General features: G+C 39.3%; 1 protein-coding gene across 2 annotated transcripts in view; it reads right to left on the bottom strand.

Moving 5' to 3' along the window:
• The window catches only part of PPP3CA (protein phosphatase 3 catalytic subunit alpha), a 171,146-nt gene that overhangs the window by 94,281 nt on the left and 60,849 nt on the right, over positions 1 to 16,016 (bottom strand). For both annotated transcript variants that reach the window (XM_036381734.2, XM_036381735.2), the window contains exon 2: positions 5,849 to 6,049. In XM_036381734.2, coding sequence (XP_036237627.1) covers positions 5,849 to 6,049 — 201 coding nt within the window. The remainder of the gene's footprint in view (positions 1 to 5,848; positions 6,050 to 16,016) is intronic.

The following is a 16,016-nucleotide window of genomic DNA, read 5'->3' as shown; positions in this document are numbered from 1 at the left end:
TAATAAGCAGCCTTGCTTATTTTCCATGCTGAAATTTTATCTTAAACTGTTTCAAAGGTAGAAGTCAGAAAGAACTGGTTTAGTTTGACTCTCAGATTGGATCAGATCATTCACATGCATACTACATTCAGTGTAATTTTAAATGATATTCTCTTTTACTACAATGTGGGCATAAATACTTTTATTAACTCATCTTAACATTGATCACTTTAGCTAGAAATTCTTGCTGTTTACAAAATTTTAGCCTGCACAGCAGTAGCAACCTACTAATATTATTTCATGCTACCAAATGAGAGAAACTGGGCAAAGGAAAAATATATGTGGTACATAAAGAAAAATTCAGGCACAGAACACCCTACCATTCCACGGAATACTGTACCCAGACAATATTTGGAAGCCTCACAGATCATAAAGGCACATGCTAGTAGGAAAGGGCTTTCCCTCTAGTTTTTATGGACCTGTAATGTACAAAAGTTTCCAAAGTTGTCACAGCTGTTCCCACACAGGCTTGTCCATAAATGCCTACAACCTTTTTCCTCTCATCAATTTAGAGTCTGAATTGCAAAAACTCTGTGCGCTCCCAAAGACACAAACATTACAAGCAATTCAAGTACTTAAGATGGATTTCCATAATGCTGTGGCATCAACCAAGCCAATGGAATTTTCCACCCAAAGACACTGCAATAATAGCACGAGTGAGTGTATTTCCCCTTAGTGTGCACAAGGTTAGTACTTCCAAACCTACAGGATACAAATACCCTACCTCACAGAGCCTGTGACACAAAGGCTCTGCAAACAGCAGTGGTTTCCTTGCACTTACCACAGCCATAAACACTAGAGCTGCAAAAAACAGGACTAGGAGAGGAAAATATGGCCAAGGAGTCCTGCAGAGACTGAGACACTTCCTACACTACAAGAATAAGCTTTTATTCTGTCTTCCCTGATGCCCTCCTCTCTTCATCTACCAAGCTTGCACCTGGCAGTTCAGAAAGCTTTGCACACAGGCTAACACAGAGTCAGGACTTCCTCAATGAAGCATGTTTAGAATGAAAGTATATGCTGTTTTTACCTATTTTCCATTTTTTTCTAAGTGAAGGAGTAACAGATGCTGGGCCCTGTGCCTGTGCATAGCCTGGCAACAGCCACCAAGCCAGAAACTACTGTCATGGACACTGCTGGGGGGGCAGCCACACAAACATCTGTACACAGACAGCTGCCTCAGTAATATTCATGCATTACATTTCAGTACACATACTAAAAAGTACAGTTTTATAAAGATGTATATGACTTAGGTTTTAGTGTTCTTAGTTTACTGGAGGACACTCTCATTAGTACTGACGGGCAGAACTAGCTAAAAGGACTGCACACTGAGCACAAAAAGTGAGATATATCAAGTGTGACAAGAAAAAAGAGCACACATTAATTACTTTAAAAATAGATATCAACAGGGGAAAAAGACTTATCTTAAAGCACCAATACATATCTTACAAGCTTATTCATTTGTGCAGTCATATGTGCAAAAGGTATCATGCTATTTCATTCGCTATCTGTAAATATAACAATATCCTCAAGGAAAATAATCTAAAAAGTACAAGCAAAGATGTGCAATGATAGATATTAGATAAACATATCATTTTACAGTTCTAGGTCTATCCTGTAGTTATGTATGTCATTTAAGGAGATATACATTAAAGCACAAAGAGAAAATCACCCATGCACCCATGAAGTCAAAGGGACACATGCTTGGAATGCAATTAAGAATGTTCAGTAGCCAAGCAGCATATTTTAGATTTGGGAGAGTCCATAAAACATTGCAGTCAGTCAACATGCAAAGAAAGGGCAGTGTATATCACTTGCTCAAAGTCACTCTGTATAATAATGAACCTCTGTAATTAGGCTACCTAGTCAATCATAAATCTGGCATTCCCAAGTGTACTTTGGAGTGTGACTTCAGTAAACATTGCCATCAGAGTGATTCAGAGATATACTTCCTCAGCCTTCTAGAAAAAAAACAAAAAACAGACACTAAAAATGAGCCAATTTCCCCATGTGTCATTATACTGTTATGAACATAATACAGGACTGCAAATCCTAAGGCTGCCATAAAGACATCTGTCCACTGAACACTTGTAGTCTAGCGGTAGATCAACCTCATTAAACACACAAGCTTCAAATGAAGTCTGCATTCCTCCAAGTGTAGAGGTTACAGATGAAGTCAGTCAAGACAACATTGCCTCATCACTTCCCAGATGCAAGAAAAGTCGTAACAGCAGGGCACTTGGAGTCTCTTATTTCAGGCTCAGTTCATATTCCTACCAGTGAGCAGGAGCCCAGAGTAACTGCAGGAACAGCTCTCCCTGTCTGTAAGCCAGACCTGCAGTGCAGGTGTGGAGCAAACAATGACAATTTGAGCTACGCTCACAAATGGGTTCATCAGGAATACTTCAAAAGGCTTATAACCTTGCCAAATTTGAAAATAAAATGTATTAATTCAAATAGCAATCACATTGATAGCTCCAGCTAACCACAGATACAAAGTAAGTTTTAAACACTAATGCAAAATAATTGATTGTGCACGTCACATTCAGGCTCTTGGCATGACTCACACCCAATTATCATTTTCTTGCTCAAATTCAAGCCTTGTATGTACCCACTTCATAGCACATGACTTATAAACAGAACACTGATACTTCTTCTGAGGACAATTTTACCACCCCTTAAAATAAAAAAAGAAGTGAAATTTCAAATGACTGGATGGTTGCACAAGGCTTTAAGACAGAACTTTTCATATTCTTTAACACTTATCAAGTATATCACTCTAATAATCTGCAATGCTATTGCTTCTACAGTTACGCTCTTCTGTTTTTCTTCTTTTTTGATAATCACCATCTTATAAGCCAGTGACAGGAATATATTTCTAAAAGATGAATGCCTCTCCCACAAAGAAACCCATATTAGGGGGGTTTATTAGTGGTTTATGACTGTCATTCTTCAAAAAGATTGCTTCTCTTGTATTGAATCCTAAAATTTATTTTCTTAGCCACTCTATCAGTGGTTTTGTTTGCTCTTCCCAATGTTTGAAAAAAGCTTTCCTCTACTGCACAGCTACTTCCTGACTGTCTGCATACCTGGCACTTCCACTACATCATCAGGCAATTGATAGTCTCTTTATCCAGTCACCTGCTGTCATACTACTCATACAAAGAAAATTGTCAGGCCCACAACAACCATGCCTCACAAGCTTTCTCAACCTCCCCCTCACAATTTAAGTTCTTCCTTCTTTTGATGATCACTTTCATAACTACAGCTTTCATGTTTGTTCATACAGAAGATTAGCACTTTCTCAGCTACCCTGCTAACACACATCAGGAGCCCAGTTTTCCTATGCTGGCTTAAAAGAAAGTATCTACCAGTCACCCTGAAGAATACTGCAGTATCACAATCACTGCATGAGAATAATTTCAAAGGCAGGAACAAAGCAAGGTGTAGGCTTAACTGAAAAAAGAACCAAAGACTTATATTATACCAGTGTTATACAATGGGGCAAACTTCAGGAGATTAATCCCCAAAATATAATTCAGAACAATTCCAACACCTTCAAATGCATTTAAGAAAAAATATAAAGAGAAAAATTAAAGAGAGAGGGAGAGAACATTAAACACAGGCTTATGGAGATCAGCTGGGACACAACACACCAGAGCTGTCCTCCTACAGTCTACATCTCTCAATGGATTTAAAAAAAAAAAAAGGTAAAAATGACACCCAAAAAAAACCCCCATATAATACAGACAAGGGTACTGCACCTCTACGACTTCTTCGATTTATCCTGAAGTGTCAAAAAAAAAAGTATATCTGCAGAACTTTATTTTCAGTTAACTAAGGGTCCTTTTATTCATTTGGTTTTCCTTATTCATCCATGAGCTGCAACATGATTGACATCTTCTCCACCAGAACTGTACAGCAGCATGACAAGCTAATTATTACATAAAAAATGATACACATTACCTCTCCAGGTCAAGCTACAATCCTCTAGTTGGATGTCATTTTTAAAATTACAAGCTTTAATAAATTGTGCATCATTCTAGTCCAGACACTACATTCAGCTTCAGAGAAGGTTTCCTGATAATGAAGGGTTTATTATTTCTACGTAGGTTTTGGTGACTGCTACCAGTATTGCCAATAAAAACTGGTAACCCTTCCTCTGCAGTAAATTACTATTTCTTGTACTTTTATCAGGGCTCTCGAGAAGCAAAAGTGATGAAAGCACCTGACTTCTTAAACCAGGTTTTATACATTGGCTTCATAGTTTAAACTGGCTGGAATTAGATATCTTTTCCCCCCCAGCTAACTTTCTATGCCACAGATCAATTAGTTGTCAAAAATGCATTCATATCTTGTAGCAACAACAAAATATAGGAGGACACACATTAGAGCAAGCAAATGCATTCATACATTCAGAATGCAGGCAGAGGCAGGAGACAATTAGAGAAGGAAATTCAAAAATAAGGCATTTCCTGAGGATTAATGAGTGGGTAGTAGTGTTTGATAGTCAAGGGCAGGATGGGCTCTGCAACCGGCACAATCATTAATCCCCCAGGCAACACAAACTGCTAATTTTTTTTCTGCACTTCTTACTTTCCTTAACATCTAATTAAAATTTCCACTAAATTTGACACCATAATTTCCTCAGAGAATCACAGAATAGTTTGGGTTGGAAGAGACCTTAAATATCATCCAGTTCCAACCCCTCCATCACAGGCTGGGCAAGTCCCATTTGGACCATGTTGCTCAAAGCCCCATCCAGCCTGGCCTTGAACACTTCCAGGGATGGAGCATCCACAGCTTCTCTAGGCTTGTGCCTCACCACCCTCATAGTGAAGAATTTCTTCCTAATATCTCATCTAAACCCACCATCTATCAGTTTGAGGACATTCCCCCTCGCCTTGTCACTATGTGCTTTTGTAAGAATTCCCTCTTTCCTGTACGCCCCCTTCAGGTAGGTGCTAAATGGTCTCACTGAGGCCTTTTCTTCTCCAGGTTGAAGAGCCCCAGACCTCTCAGCCTCTCTGCAGAGGAGAAGTGCTCCAGGACCCTGAGCATCTATGTGACCCTCCTCTAGACTTGCTCCAACAGGTTCATGGGCTCCTTATGTCAGGAGCCCCAGAGCTGGATGCAGCAGTCCAGGTAGGGTCTCCTCACCAGTGCAGAGGGGCTGGAAGAGAATCCCTTCTCCCTTGCTCTGCTGTCCACGCTGCTTTTGATGCAGCCCTGACCACAGCTGGCTTTCTGGGCTGCAAGTGCACATTGCCAAGACATGCTGAGTTGCTCATCCACCAACATTTCTAAGTCTCTCTCATCACCTCTGCTCTCAGTCCACTTTCTGCCCAGCCTTTACTGGTGCTTGGGATTGTCCCAAGCCATGTGCAAGTTCTTACACTTGGCCTTGTTGAACTTCATGACATCCAGAGCCCAATGCTGTCTGTATGTCTGAACAGTCCTACTATGATAAATAACATCTATACAATTACAGAATTAATACCTGGTGCAAAAGGCCAGGTAACTTGTCACGTTTCAGAAAGTAGTTGTAATTTTCTCCTAAAGACTAAAAATGTTGCCTGCCTTAGAAACAGACAGGTCTCAGCAGACATAATCCTTTCCTTTATATTACAAGCTGCTTGATGGCCTCCATTATCCAGTGGTAGCAGACAAGGAGTGAATCCAGTATTGGAGAGAACAACTGACGTTCAAGCTGCCTTTCAGTGCCTTAGGAAGCCACATACACTAATGCATTACCAAACATGTCCCAGGCAGCAACCATTCCTCTCCATCACCATAACTCCACACTAACCTGTGACAGGTGCATCTATGTCCAGCAAATTCTTTTCCTGGCGGAGAATCGAAGCTCCCTCTGTTATTATTCTCAAAGCGACGCTCTCTTCCAGTCTCCCTTCTTTCATAAGGTGTGCCTTTAAGATATCCACACGAGGTTTCCCATCATTATCAAACACTTCCTTAGCTGTGAGACGGTGACTTGGAGGAAATGGGACAGCTACATGAAAAAGAAACCAAAAAATATATGGTCACTCTTTACAGAAAAGCTTCTATTACTGACACATTTCAAAACACATTTCTGCTGCAGAACAATGCTACCAAAGATTTTCTACTCCCTCTTACAATTTGTGGTTTAAATTGTACATAGACTCCCAAAGATACCATTAAAGTGCATGTATTCTACAAGATAGATTATTAACACATGCAAGAAATAATTCATGCTTATAAAAAATTGAGAGGAGTATATTTAGGCCATAATTACAGGTAGATACATTCAAGTAAATCCCCCAAAAGGCATGGGAATACTAGGGAAAGGAGGGAACAGAGTTTAAACTGCTCTGGTAGAAATAGAGAACATTGACATCCCTTTCATTAAATGCACAAACAAGTGCAATATTTAATATCTGTGCATGGACATGCATAGATACACTCCAATTAAAATTCTAAAACCAAGACAGAGCTCTCTCTAATGACTTTAGGTAGAGCGATGTGGGATGTTTTCCCTGTAAAAGTAATAGCTTGCTGCACAAGATACATCTGAAACCCATCAGTGCTGAAGAGACCATTCCAGCACAGACAGGGCAGAGGATGCATCAGACTGAAGTTGGAAATAAATGGATAAATACAAAGCTTGTCCTGGCAACATGGCTGCAACCTGCATACTGTCCTCAAGTAAGGTCAGAGGCATAAACTTGTATGTTCCTGCTCTCCTGGGGCCAGTTGGAGCAAGAAGGCTCAGAGGTGATGCTGTCAGTTGCCAGGATGAGGCTGGAACATTATCCCAGCTTAACCCCCTTTCCCTCGCAGTTCAGTTGGAGTGGCACTAGCAGCAGCGCCTGCCTCACCAGCCACGGGGTAATTATCCTGATCCCTGCCACAGATGCAAGAGGGTCAGGTTGTTCCAGAGCTCCAAGCAGGGACAGGAGGTAGCCACAGGGCTGGTTTCAGCTGGTCACATCTGCAGTGCAAACCTGTCCCTGCCAAAGGGTCTTGTCCCCTGTGGAATGTCTTACTGGCAGCCCCACCCCACCACAAGACATGAGACCCTAACACAGCAGATCAACATATCCATGAGCTTCAGTTTTCTTCTAATTTCACCAGCAGTGGACTGCAAAAACCCATAACTCACACTCATTATTTAAAGTTCAAACCCAACACTCTTCTCTTACATTACTGGAAGTAACAGAGCAGAAAATAAAAAATTTCACTTTACAGTTATTTTCCACTGATATTTTTGACAAAAACAGCTTCAGAAAATGCCTTTCCCCCCACCTCAACCTTGTTTTCATTCCTTTTTGCTGCTTCAGCAGTCCATTCACTGAAATAATCTGGTGGGGACATATGAATGTGGGTGTCTGAAATACACTGAAGCCTGACTGCTCTCAGACTTAAACATGGGGGAAAAGGTGAAAATTTATGAAATAAACAATTTATTATGCAACACAGAAAAAGAATAATATTTTCTAAAAAACAGAAGGTGAGTGAAAGCTCAGCAGTTCTCCAAGCCTCGATCCTCTTTTTACAAAAACAAAACCCTGATCCTAAAGATCCTGCATTTCCAGCATTGAGAAAGGAGGAAGGGGAAAAGTTGGTACATATCTGCAATCACTTTGGCTGGAAGAAGCACATGCCATTAGCTTGCATTCCTTAGCAAGACAACAGCCACTGCTCCTCCTCAAAGGCATGATATTGCACAAACCTATGCAGTGCACCAGTACTTTGAGGTAGCTACCATATATGCTTGTAATGCTGAAAGGAGATTTTTACATTTATAAAGACAGAGCAAAACACAGATGCAATGACAATAGCAAACAGAAGCTATGACATAAAACCTACTGATATAGAAAAAAAATGGCATATGCTGCAGGACTGTAGGGTTCTGCAGGCAGAGCTCTAACAAAGATGTACCCACACCTAATTAAAGAAAAAAGATACTGTTCCAATAGCAGATGATTCATGATTAATTAGCAAAAACATGACTGACTGAATAGACCACAAATTGCATCTTCCATTATGAGAATATTAACTTTGAATGATTAACTTTGAATGTACACATACACAGAGCTTCCATAGAAGAACAAAGTAAGAAATGGTCACATTTGTGCAGAAGTCAGTTAAACATCATTTTTACTAATAACACCCACAAACGCCGGTATCAACCAAAATCCTTTTATAAATACAACAAACATTTAACTTCCATTGCTTTATAAAGAGCAATGTTACCATCTGAATACACAGGTATCCATCTGTTTCTCCATTCTTTTTTTTTCTTTTTCTGCTTTTTTAAACCTATTGTATTAGCATATATAAGTAAATAATAACAAATGCAATAAATTTGACTCTTCTCAGAAATAAACCCTAGAATTTCATCAGACACCAACTGTGCACACAATACACAATGAGGAAGAGCACAGAACTGGGAAAGGCAGGAAGAGGAAGGAGTGGGGTACTGAGCTGCCAGTATTGAGCTCCTCGCCAGGGGATGTTTTTGTAAAAACAGGCAAGAACCTGTATTAAGCAAAGGCCATAAAAAGGGAGAGGCAATAAAATGTGCATCTACATATAAGACATAATTTTAGAAGTTTAGAGACAAATCTTGCTACAAGACCACCACACAAGACTCATGCATGCCTAATCATATTCTATAAAACTTAAAACCTGGACTGGTGTCCATCTCATTTACATTACTTTCTTTATACTGGCATAAAAAACAAACAAACAACTATTGGCCAAGCAAAATACTACCCTGGTGGTTTGGTCATAAAACATGAACCACAACCAAATGCAAAGAAACAAAGTTTAAAACCCTTGACCTCAGCCTGTCAGTAACAGTCTCCTGAGATCCTAAAGCACAAGAAAATTCTCTTTAACCATTTAATAATGGGGATTTTTCCACTTGTGCTTTCAGGTCTCTTGAGCATGTTCCAGCAAATGGAGGAAAAGATCAACCTGTTCTTTTGCTGTTCTTGCAGGCTCCTGTAAAACCCATCTCATCGCTAACACAGCCACTGCAAAGGTCAGACATCATTACTGTTTCTCTCAAATATTAAGCAGCCTCTCTGGAACAAATAAATAAACCATAAAGAGCTCTGCTTAATTAGAGTGGACCATGTGTGCTCGCATAAATAAAATACAAGCATGTGGCAAAGCAAGCATTATTTTGTTTATATATTATTCATTTTAAAATGAAGCTGTACACTAAATTAATACTCTCAGAGGAGGCTGCCCATAAGAAAAACCCTCTTTCATCAATGTTCAAGTTCGCAAATTATCTCCCCCTCTAATGCTTGTCCTATAATTTTACGCAACTTATGCTGCATGGGTGTACATAACTATAGCACACCATACTTTTATGGCATATATATGCTTGCTTTTTTACTTGTATGGAAAACACAACAATAACATCTGCTAACATCTCAATAACCCAATGCACTGCATTTGTCTAACAGCAATTTGCAATTCTCCATTTTGAGAAACATTTGCACTACAGCCATGCCTAGAGCACAAGTTAAACACACTGACACTATGCCACAGGTGCAGAAAACTTAAAAGGTCACTCTGCAGCTTTGGGTTTTTTACATCTACTTCTTCATAGCCTTCAGACTCAGTATGCACAAAAGTTTCCTAAAACTATCATAAAAATCATCTCCGAAATGCCAACAAAACTGTATTTTTAAAAGACAGAAACATTTTTAATAGTTAACTAACAGGTTTTGCAATCTGACTTTGAAAATCTAACCCATTTTATAATGTGTTTGAACGTATAGCATAACCCAGAGCATTCCTGCTGATCAGTAACACCCATACTGGAGTTTTTACTATTTAATCGAGTTCTGCATTTCTGCACAATAGTGGGTCTGACAAAATCTATGCAGCAACACAAAGACACAGCTGAAGATCAACTTTTCAGCCTAAAGACATGAATTTAACATTACCTAATTCCTGTACAGTTGCCTATGAACTTCTGGTTTACATGGTTTCTATGAACCTAAGGGGAAGGAACGATGACTTTTTTTTTTTCAAGAACCCTACTTAATTCAGGTGACAGACTGAAACAAGATGAGTCACCATCATCCACAGCTGCTAAAGGGGAACAGAGTGAAACCCCCAGGCAGCGCAGGGCTCACCAAAGCAGTGGAAAAAGGAAAGGGAACTGCCAAAGATGCTCAGCCCCGCAAGACATGGAATTCTCATGTGACAAACATCCCCCCTCAACAGATTTCCTCAGGCACCACATGGATAATGCTTTCATCTCCATACACAAGTTTTCTGGAGACAGATTCAACCATTCCAACATATTGAATCACTGCGATCTCTTTGTTAACCTGCATATTACTTCCTTAGCAGGTATTTTTTTAGGAGTATCACAGAGAAAGTTGAGTTATTCAGAAGACAAAATTTCTTTTCAATATAAAATTTTGTATTATAACATTCATACCATATGCAAGTTCTTATTAGTTTTTTGTGTACTTGGCAGGGAAATATGTCTACACCTGATAAAAAAAAAATCCAGCTATTTATATGACAGCAAAAGAGTGAAACCAAAATCATCTCAGTGGAGCTAAAAGTGGAACACATGTTCTGATGTTTCCTAACAAAAACTATCAGGTTTCATTTTACATTAGCTACTGTCATTAGAGTAGGCACTGAAATTGGCAATCTCTCTCTAAAAGATCAAGCTTTCACCTGCTATTTTAAGACATGACGTATTTGAGGACTGTTTTTACTAAATCTGCTCACCAGATGGTGAAAGTGTTGGAAATTAGAATCTGGAAAATAAATCTACAGTATAAAATAAGAAGCAGCTATGAGGATTCCTATAGAAATTTAGCGTGAATTTTTCTTCATTGCCAACAAGTTCTTGCAGTGTAATCAGAAGAGCTCACAACCGTATTTGCTAAAAGACATAACTAAATTAACATCACTCATGAGCAAGGCACTTTGCTTCACAGAAAGCTGAGCTTTTCACTGGGCTAGCCAGTCAATACTGCAAAAAGAAAGAAAGAGTCCATCAAAAAGAATGTTACATGAAGACACCTTTGGGTAACAGCACTTGCATGTGAACAGAATTGGGAGCAGACAAGAGAGGCACACCTCAACAAAGCCCACGTACACCAAATTTAGAGAGAAAAGAGAGAGGAGTTCCTTTCACAGATATCTCAGCTGACAACACGGAAAACAGGCCATTTGACATGAGGCAATAACACCTGTGGCCTAGAAAAAACAGAAGGTACTACAGGTTGGCAAGGAAACTGCTTCTCACAAGACTGAGATGAGCCATGCTAGCATCATTTTTTGATGAACAAAAGCTCAAACTATAAAAATTTTAAAAAGTAACAAAAGATGCTTCATCAAATACGCCAGTTCCAATGAATATTTTTAATATATTCTGACACTTCAGTCATAACTGGGGAACATAAGAACATAACAGCAAAGACAGAATTGCCTCAGAGAAGCATGCCTAACTTTGGACAAAAGCTGTGATAGGACAGTGTTTGTAAAAGGAAGGGCTGTGTCAACCATGTACTGATCCCAACACACTGCCACGTTGCTTCCAGACACTAAGGCTGTGGCATTCTCATCAGTGGCATTCTCATCAGTAGGCTTCACTCCTTCAGTGAAATGTCACACTCTAAGACAACCCATACCTGCACACTACAAGCAATCCTCATGCAGAATAACTCCATGACACCTCGGGAAGCACAAGATCTTTATAGGATTTGAGCCTCAAACTCACAAGGGAAGGATGAAGTCTCACCCCTGTGCACCTTGTTACTTTCACAGGAGGGCGCTGCCTCTGAGCAGCTGCGGAGCTGGGACTGACTGTGCCACGAGCTATGTCAGTACATCTCAACCACATGGATAAGTTTTTGATAGGATGATCTCTCAACTGCCTCTACCATTTTAATAAACATACAGGGATCTTTTTGCACCAGTGGCACAGCAGAAAGGAAGGACAATAAAAGTCACCATCCACTTGGACCAACAGAAGGGGGATGAAATCCTGTCATTTCTGTCTAATTACCAAGCTGAGGTATGATGGGCTGCCCTTGGGTGGATGCCAGGTGCCTGTTCTTACGGGATGAAAGGCTAGAGTACTACCAGTTCCCACCATTTCAGGAATTGCTATGGCCTTTTCATGGCATTACTGGCCTCCTCCAGAATACACAGAACCTAACAATAAGAAAAGTATATAGCAACACTTTTCTTCAACTCTTTAAAAGCGCATAACCAATCTCCGCGTAAATTCAGGTCAAATTATACTTGGAAAGAACCACCATAAGTAGCTATGTCACCTTCAGTCACTTAAAAAAACCTAAAAATAACACTCACTATTTTAGGATTTGATTTTCTTTATATTCACCTCAGGAAGCTTTAAAACTCTGAAGAAGAATTTACACAAAGAGGTTCTTCCAAGAGGTTAGAGCAGTGGCCCATTATTCTTACTCTGGGCTCAAATGAAGAATAGTTATAAAAACCACCAAGGCCTGGATAAACACACAAGATTCCCTTGGTAGTGTGACCCTTGACTGGTGAGTTGATTGACTCACCCATCTTACCCACTCTTGAACACTTTTGTAATAAATTGTAGCATTGATATCAACAACATAGATAAATGTATATCTCTGTAACAAGCCAAAATCTAACTCTAATTTTCAATCCTTATCAAGCAATTAGCAATAAAACTGGTTTCCAGTTTTTCAGAAAAAGTCAGAGAAAAAAATACATCAGAAATTTTCCAGAACATTTACAGGCAACAGACACATCAGAGAGCATAGGAACCCTGAGAACCTTGGAGGAGGTACAGGCTGGAAAGGGGAAGGGAAGGAGGTACACTTTAAAACAACTGCAAGAAAGAAAAGCCTCCTAATTCAAAGAAATGGGTCTGTATGAAATATCAAATTGTAGTGGACATGGTTATACACTGGCAGCATTCCCAGAGTATCTTCTGGCCTACTACTGTAATAAACAAATCCTATCAGTCTTAAAGGGCACAAAACAACACACATCCCTATAAAATATTGCAAAAGAGTATTCTTTCCTTGTGTTTGAGATCATATGCAAGTATCTTTGACATTTACGATCCACTCTTTTATCCACAGTCCATGGATAAAAAATCAACTACAACATAAGTGGAGAGGAAAAATTCAGTTCAATAGGAAACATTCCCAGTTAGGACCAACACATACAGTAAAAACTGGAAAATGTGATCGTAGCTTCCTGGACTCATCAGAAAAGTTTGTTTTTCTACTTTGTTACACCCAAGTTTTTCCGTAGGCCTCGAACTGAATACTGTTGAGCTTTGTTTTTATTAGCTTTTGGAACAGAGAACAATAATTACCCAGAGTTTAAATTCCTTTATGAGAACAATTCATTTGGAGAAAATAGTCAGAGGAAAAAGAACCCTGTAACAATGGAAAATACCAAAGGTCTTCCAAGACTTAAGATAAGGAATCAGGCACAGTCCTCCATCCCCCAAAACACTTGAGTGATGGATAATTTCTTTTCTATGGTAATACTTCATTATTGTTCCTAATTTGAGGCAATTAGGAAGTAATTGCACTTGAAATTATTTCAATCTACAGGGGGGAAAAAACCCCAAACAATCAATTCCAGGACCTGGAAAACCTTCAGGTATCAATACAAATTTATGGCACCATTTTCTTCTGATTTTTTGGTTCAACTTAAGTCAGTTGACACTACCAAATTTCAGTCTTATATAGCGAAGGTAGCTAAAAGAAGGACTGCAAATAAACCCTCACCTACAAAACAGAATTCCCTCTCCAACCTTCTGAGCATAATGAGGTACCCTTTAACAAATTTTGTCAGAAATCAGCTTGGCTTTGAGAACTAACTCAAAAGTTTCTAGTGACATGCAAAAGGGCAGAAAGAAAACACAACTTCCTTTCCAAATGGTCTACCAGGGCAACCAAGATTTAGCTTCCAAAAATTGACCACTGTACACAGCCTGGCACTTGTCAGACAAATTTGTTAAAACAAGTCATAGACTCATAGAATGGTTTGGGTTGGAAAGGACCTTAAACAGCATCAAGTTCCAACCCCTGTGCCATGGGCAGGGACACCTTCCACTAGACCAGGTTGCTCAGAGCTCCATCCAGCTTGGCCCTGAACTCCTAAAAGGAGAGATGAGTAAGTGCAAGTAAAGCAGCCTTTATTTGGAGTAATTCTGTTTCCTAACACTCCTTAAATGCCACATTACAGAAATTGCTCTGCTTAAATGTCAGCCTGCAGAGGTTGATTCCTGGAACAAGAAACACCAGCACATCCCTGGCTGCTACAAGAAAGTTCACTGGGCAGAGGAAATGAAAAATTCCTACTAGCATTACTAAGTAATCGTTTAAAAAAACACATTTCACATTTCAAATTTAAGGCTATTTGGCACCTCGCAATTGATAACTTTATGTGCAGCCTAAGGACAAAGGACAAAGACAAGGGGGCAGGGATGCTAACAGACCAAGGTACTTTACTGCCATGTTGACCAAAGGACTTGCAAGTAGCATCTTTGAATCATATAAGTTTTATTTTATTTGAATTTTTTTAAAAAGCTATGTTTTGGTGAAACAAACAAATAAAAAACTCAAACACCTTACGTAAGACAATAAATATCAGTATGGGAAAAACATTTAAAATGTTAATGTCTGAACTATGCCCTATGAACTAAATAAAAAAGACATGCTGACCTGTAAATGTTAACCTGGTTTATTATTTTGCTGATCATGAGACATGCAGCAAGTAGCAGATATACACCAACACCTCATAAATCAGTCAGACAAGTCTAAGGAACAAGCCTTACAAATATAAGTATGTGTAAGGACCAAGTGCAGCTGGAGCCATATTGACCTTAAGAAGAAGTTGGAAATAGCAGTTGATGTGTGGGTGTTTGGTTTGTTTCAGGTTTTGTTTGAATTTTGGGATTTTTTTTTAATCTCAAAGAGCTTTGCTTATTTAGTAGCATTCTAGCCCTCGACAGAAGTTTTAAATCAGCATACTTCTGGATGAGTGAATCTATACTGACTCACACTGGTTTTAAGGTGTACAAGGAACTGGCCAAGCTCTGCACATACTAGTGTGAAAAACATAATTTCAGAATTCCACTGAAACTGAATTCTGCTTGTTCAGCCATAATCAATAGACAGGAAATACACATGCATTAAAGAACCTGCACCTGATTATATAATAAACTAATTTGTACTAGGCTACATGTATTATTGATCCAGTAACAGCCCCTTCTTATTTAGGGGTCAGGTCATACACCTGGAAAAACAGCAACATAAAGAGGTACTAATAATTTTTTTTCCCCCATGCAGTTTAATGTCTAGATACCAACTAGTTCTAACAGCATGGTTTGGCTTTGTCTGCATTAGGATTTAGGGGCACACACTTCATGTTACACAGAGCCATATTTTAAATGAACAAACAAAATCCCCATCTCAGTCTTCACTATACTCACTGAAATGCCTAGTTTATCCTGGAACTCAGCAAAGGCTTAGTAAAATTTGTTTCTTCTTGCCTGATATCAGATATACGGCTTACCACTCCAAACTAATACCACAGTTCAAACTAGAACATTTGACAGGGGAATTCAACCCTTCAGTTTACAGAAGGGGCATAAGCAGAAGGCAAAGTCAGCCCTCCACAGACCCTGTAGGCACTGGTGCCTTTCTCTCCTGATGAAAAGAATTCAAACTCTTCCACAGGACTCTTATAAATAGTTTCATATACAACTGTTCTTCTTCCAACATGCTCAAAGGACTAATTTCCCTGTGATGTTATTAGAGTTCACATAGATCAATACTAAAGATTATGGACCAGATTCACCACTGTGCTATGCTGTAATGCCATTAAACAAATACTCTTTCTAATCCAGCATTAACAGATCACACTGAGCTCTGAAACTGGGTTCAGCCTGCTCACGGTGTCTAAATAAAACTTACCAAACCAAA

The sequence above is a fragment of the Molothrus ater genome, chromosome 4 (genome assembly GCF_012460135.2).
Source record: "Molothrus ater isolate BHLD 08-10-18 breed brown headed cowbird chromosome 4, BPBGC_Mater_1.1, whole genome shotgun sequence".
In the NCBI taxonomy this organism is placed as follows: domain Eukaryota; kingdom Metazoa; phylum Chordata; class Aves; order Passeriformes; family Icteridae; genus Molothrus; species Molothrus ater.
The sequence above is the reverse complement of the archived record's forward strand: the minus strand, read 5'-3'. Positions and strand labels throughout refer to the sequence as shown.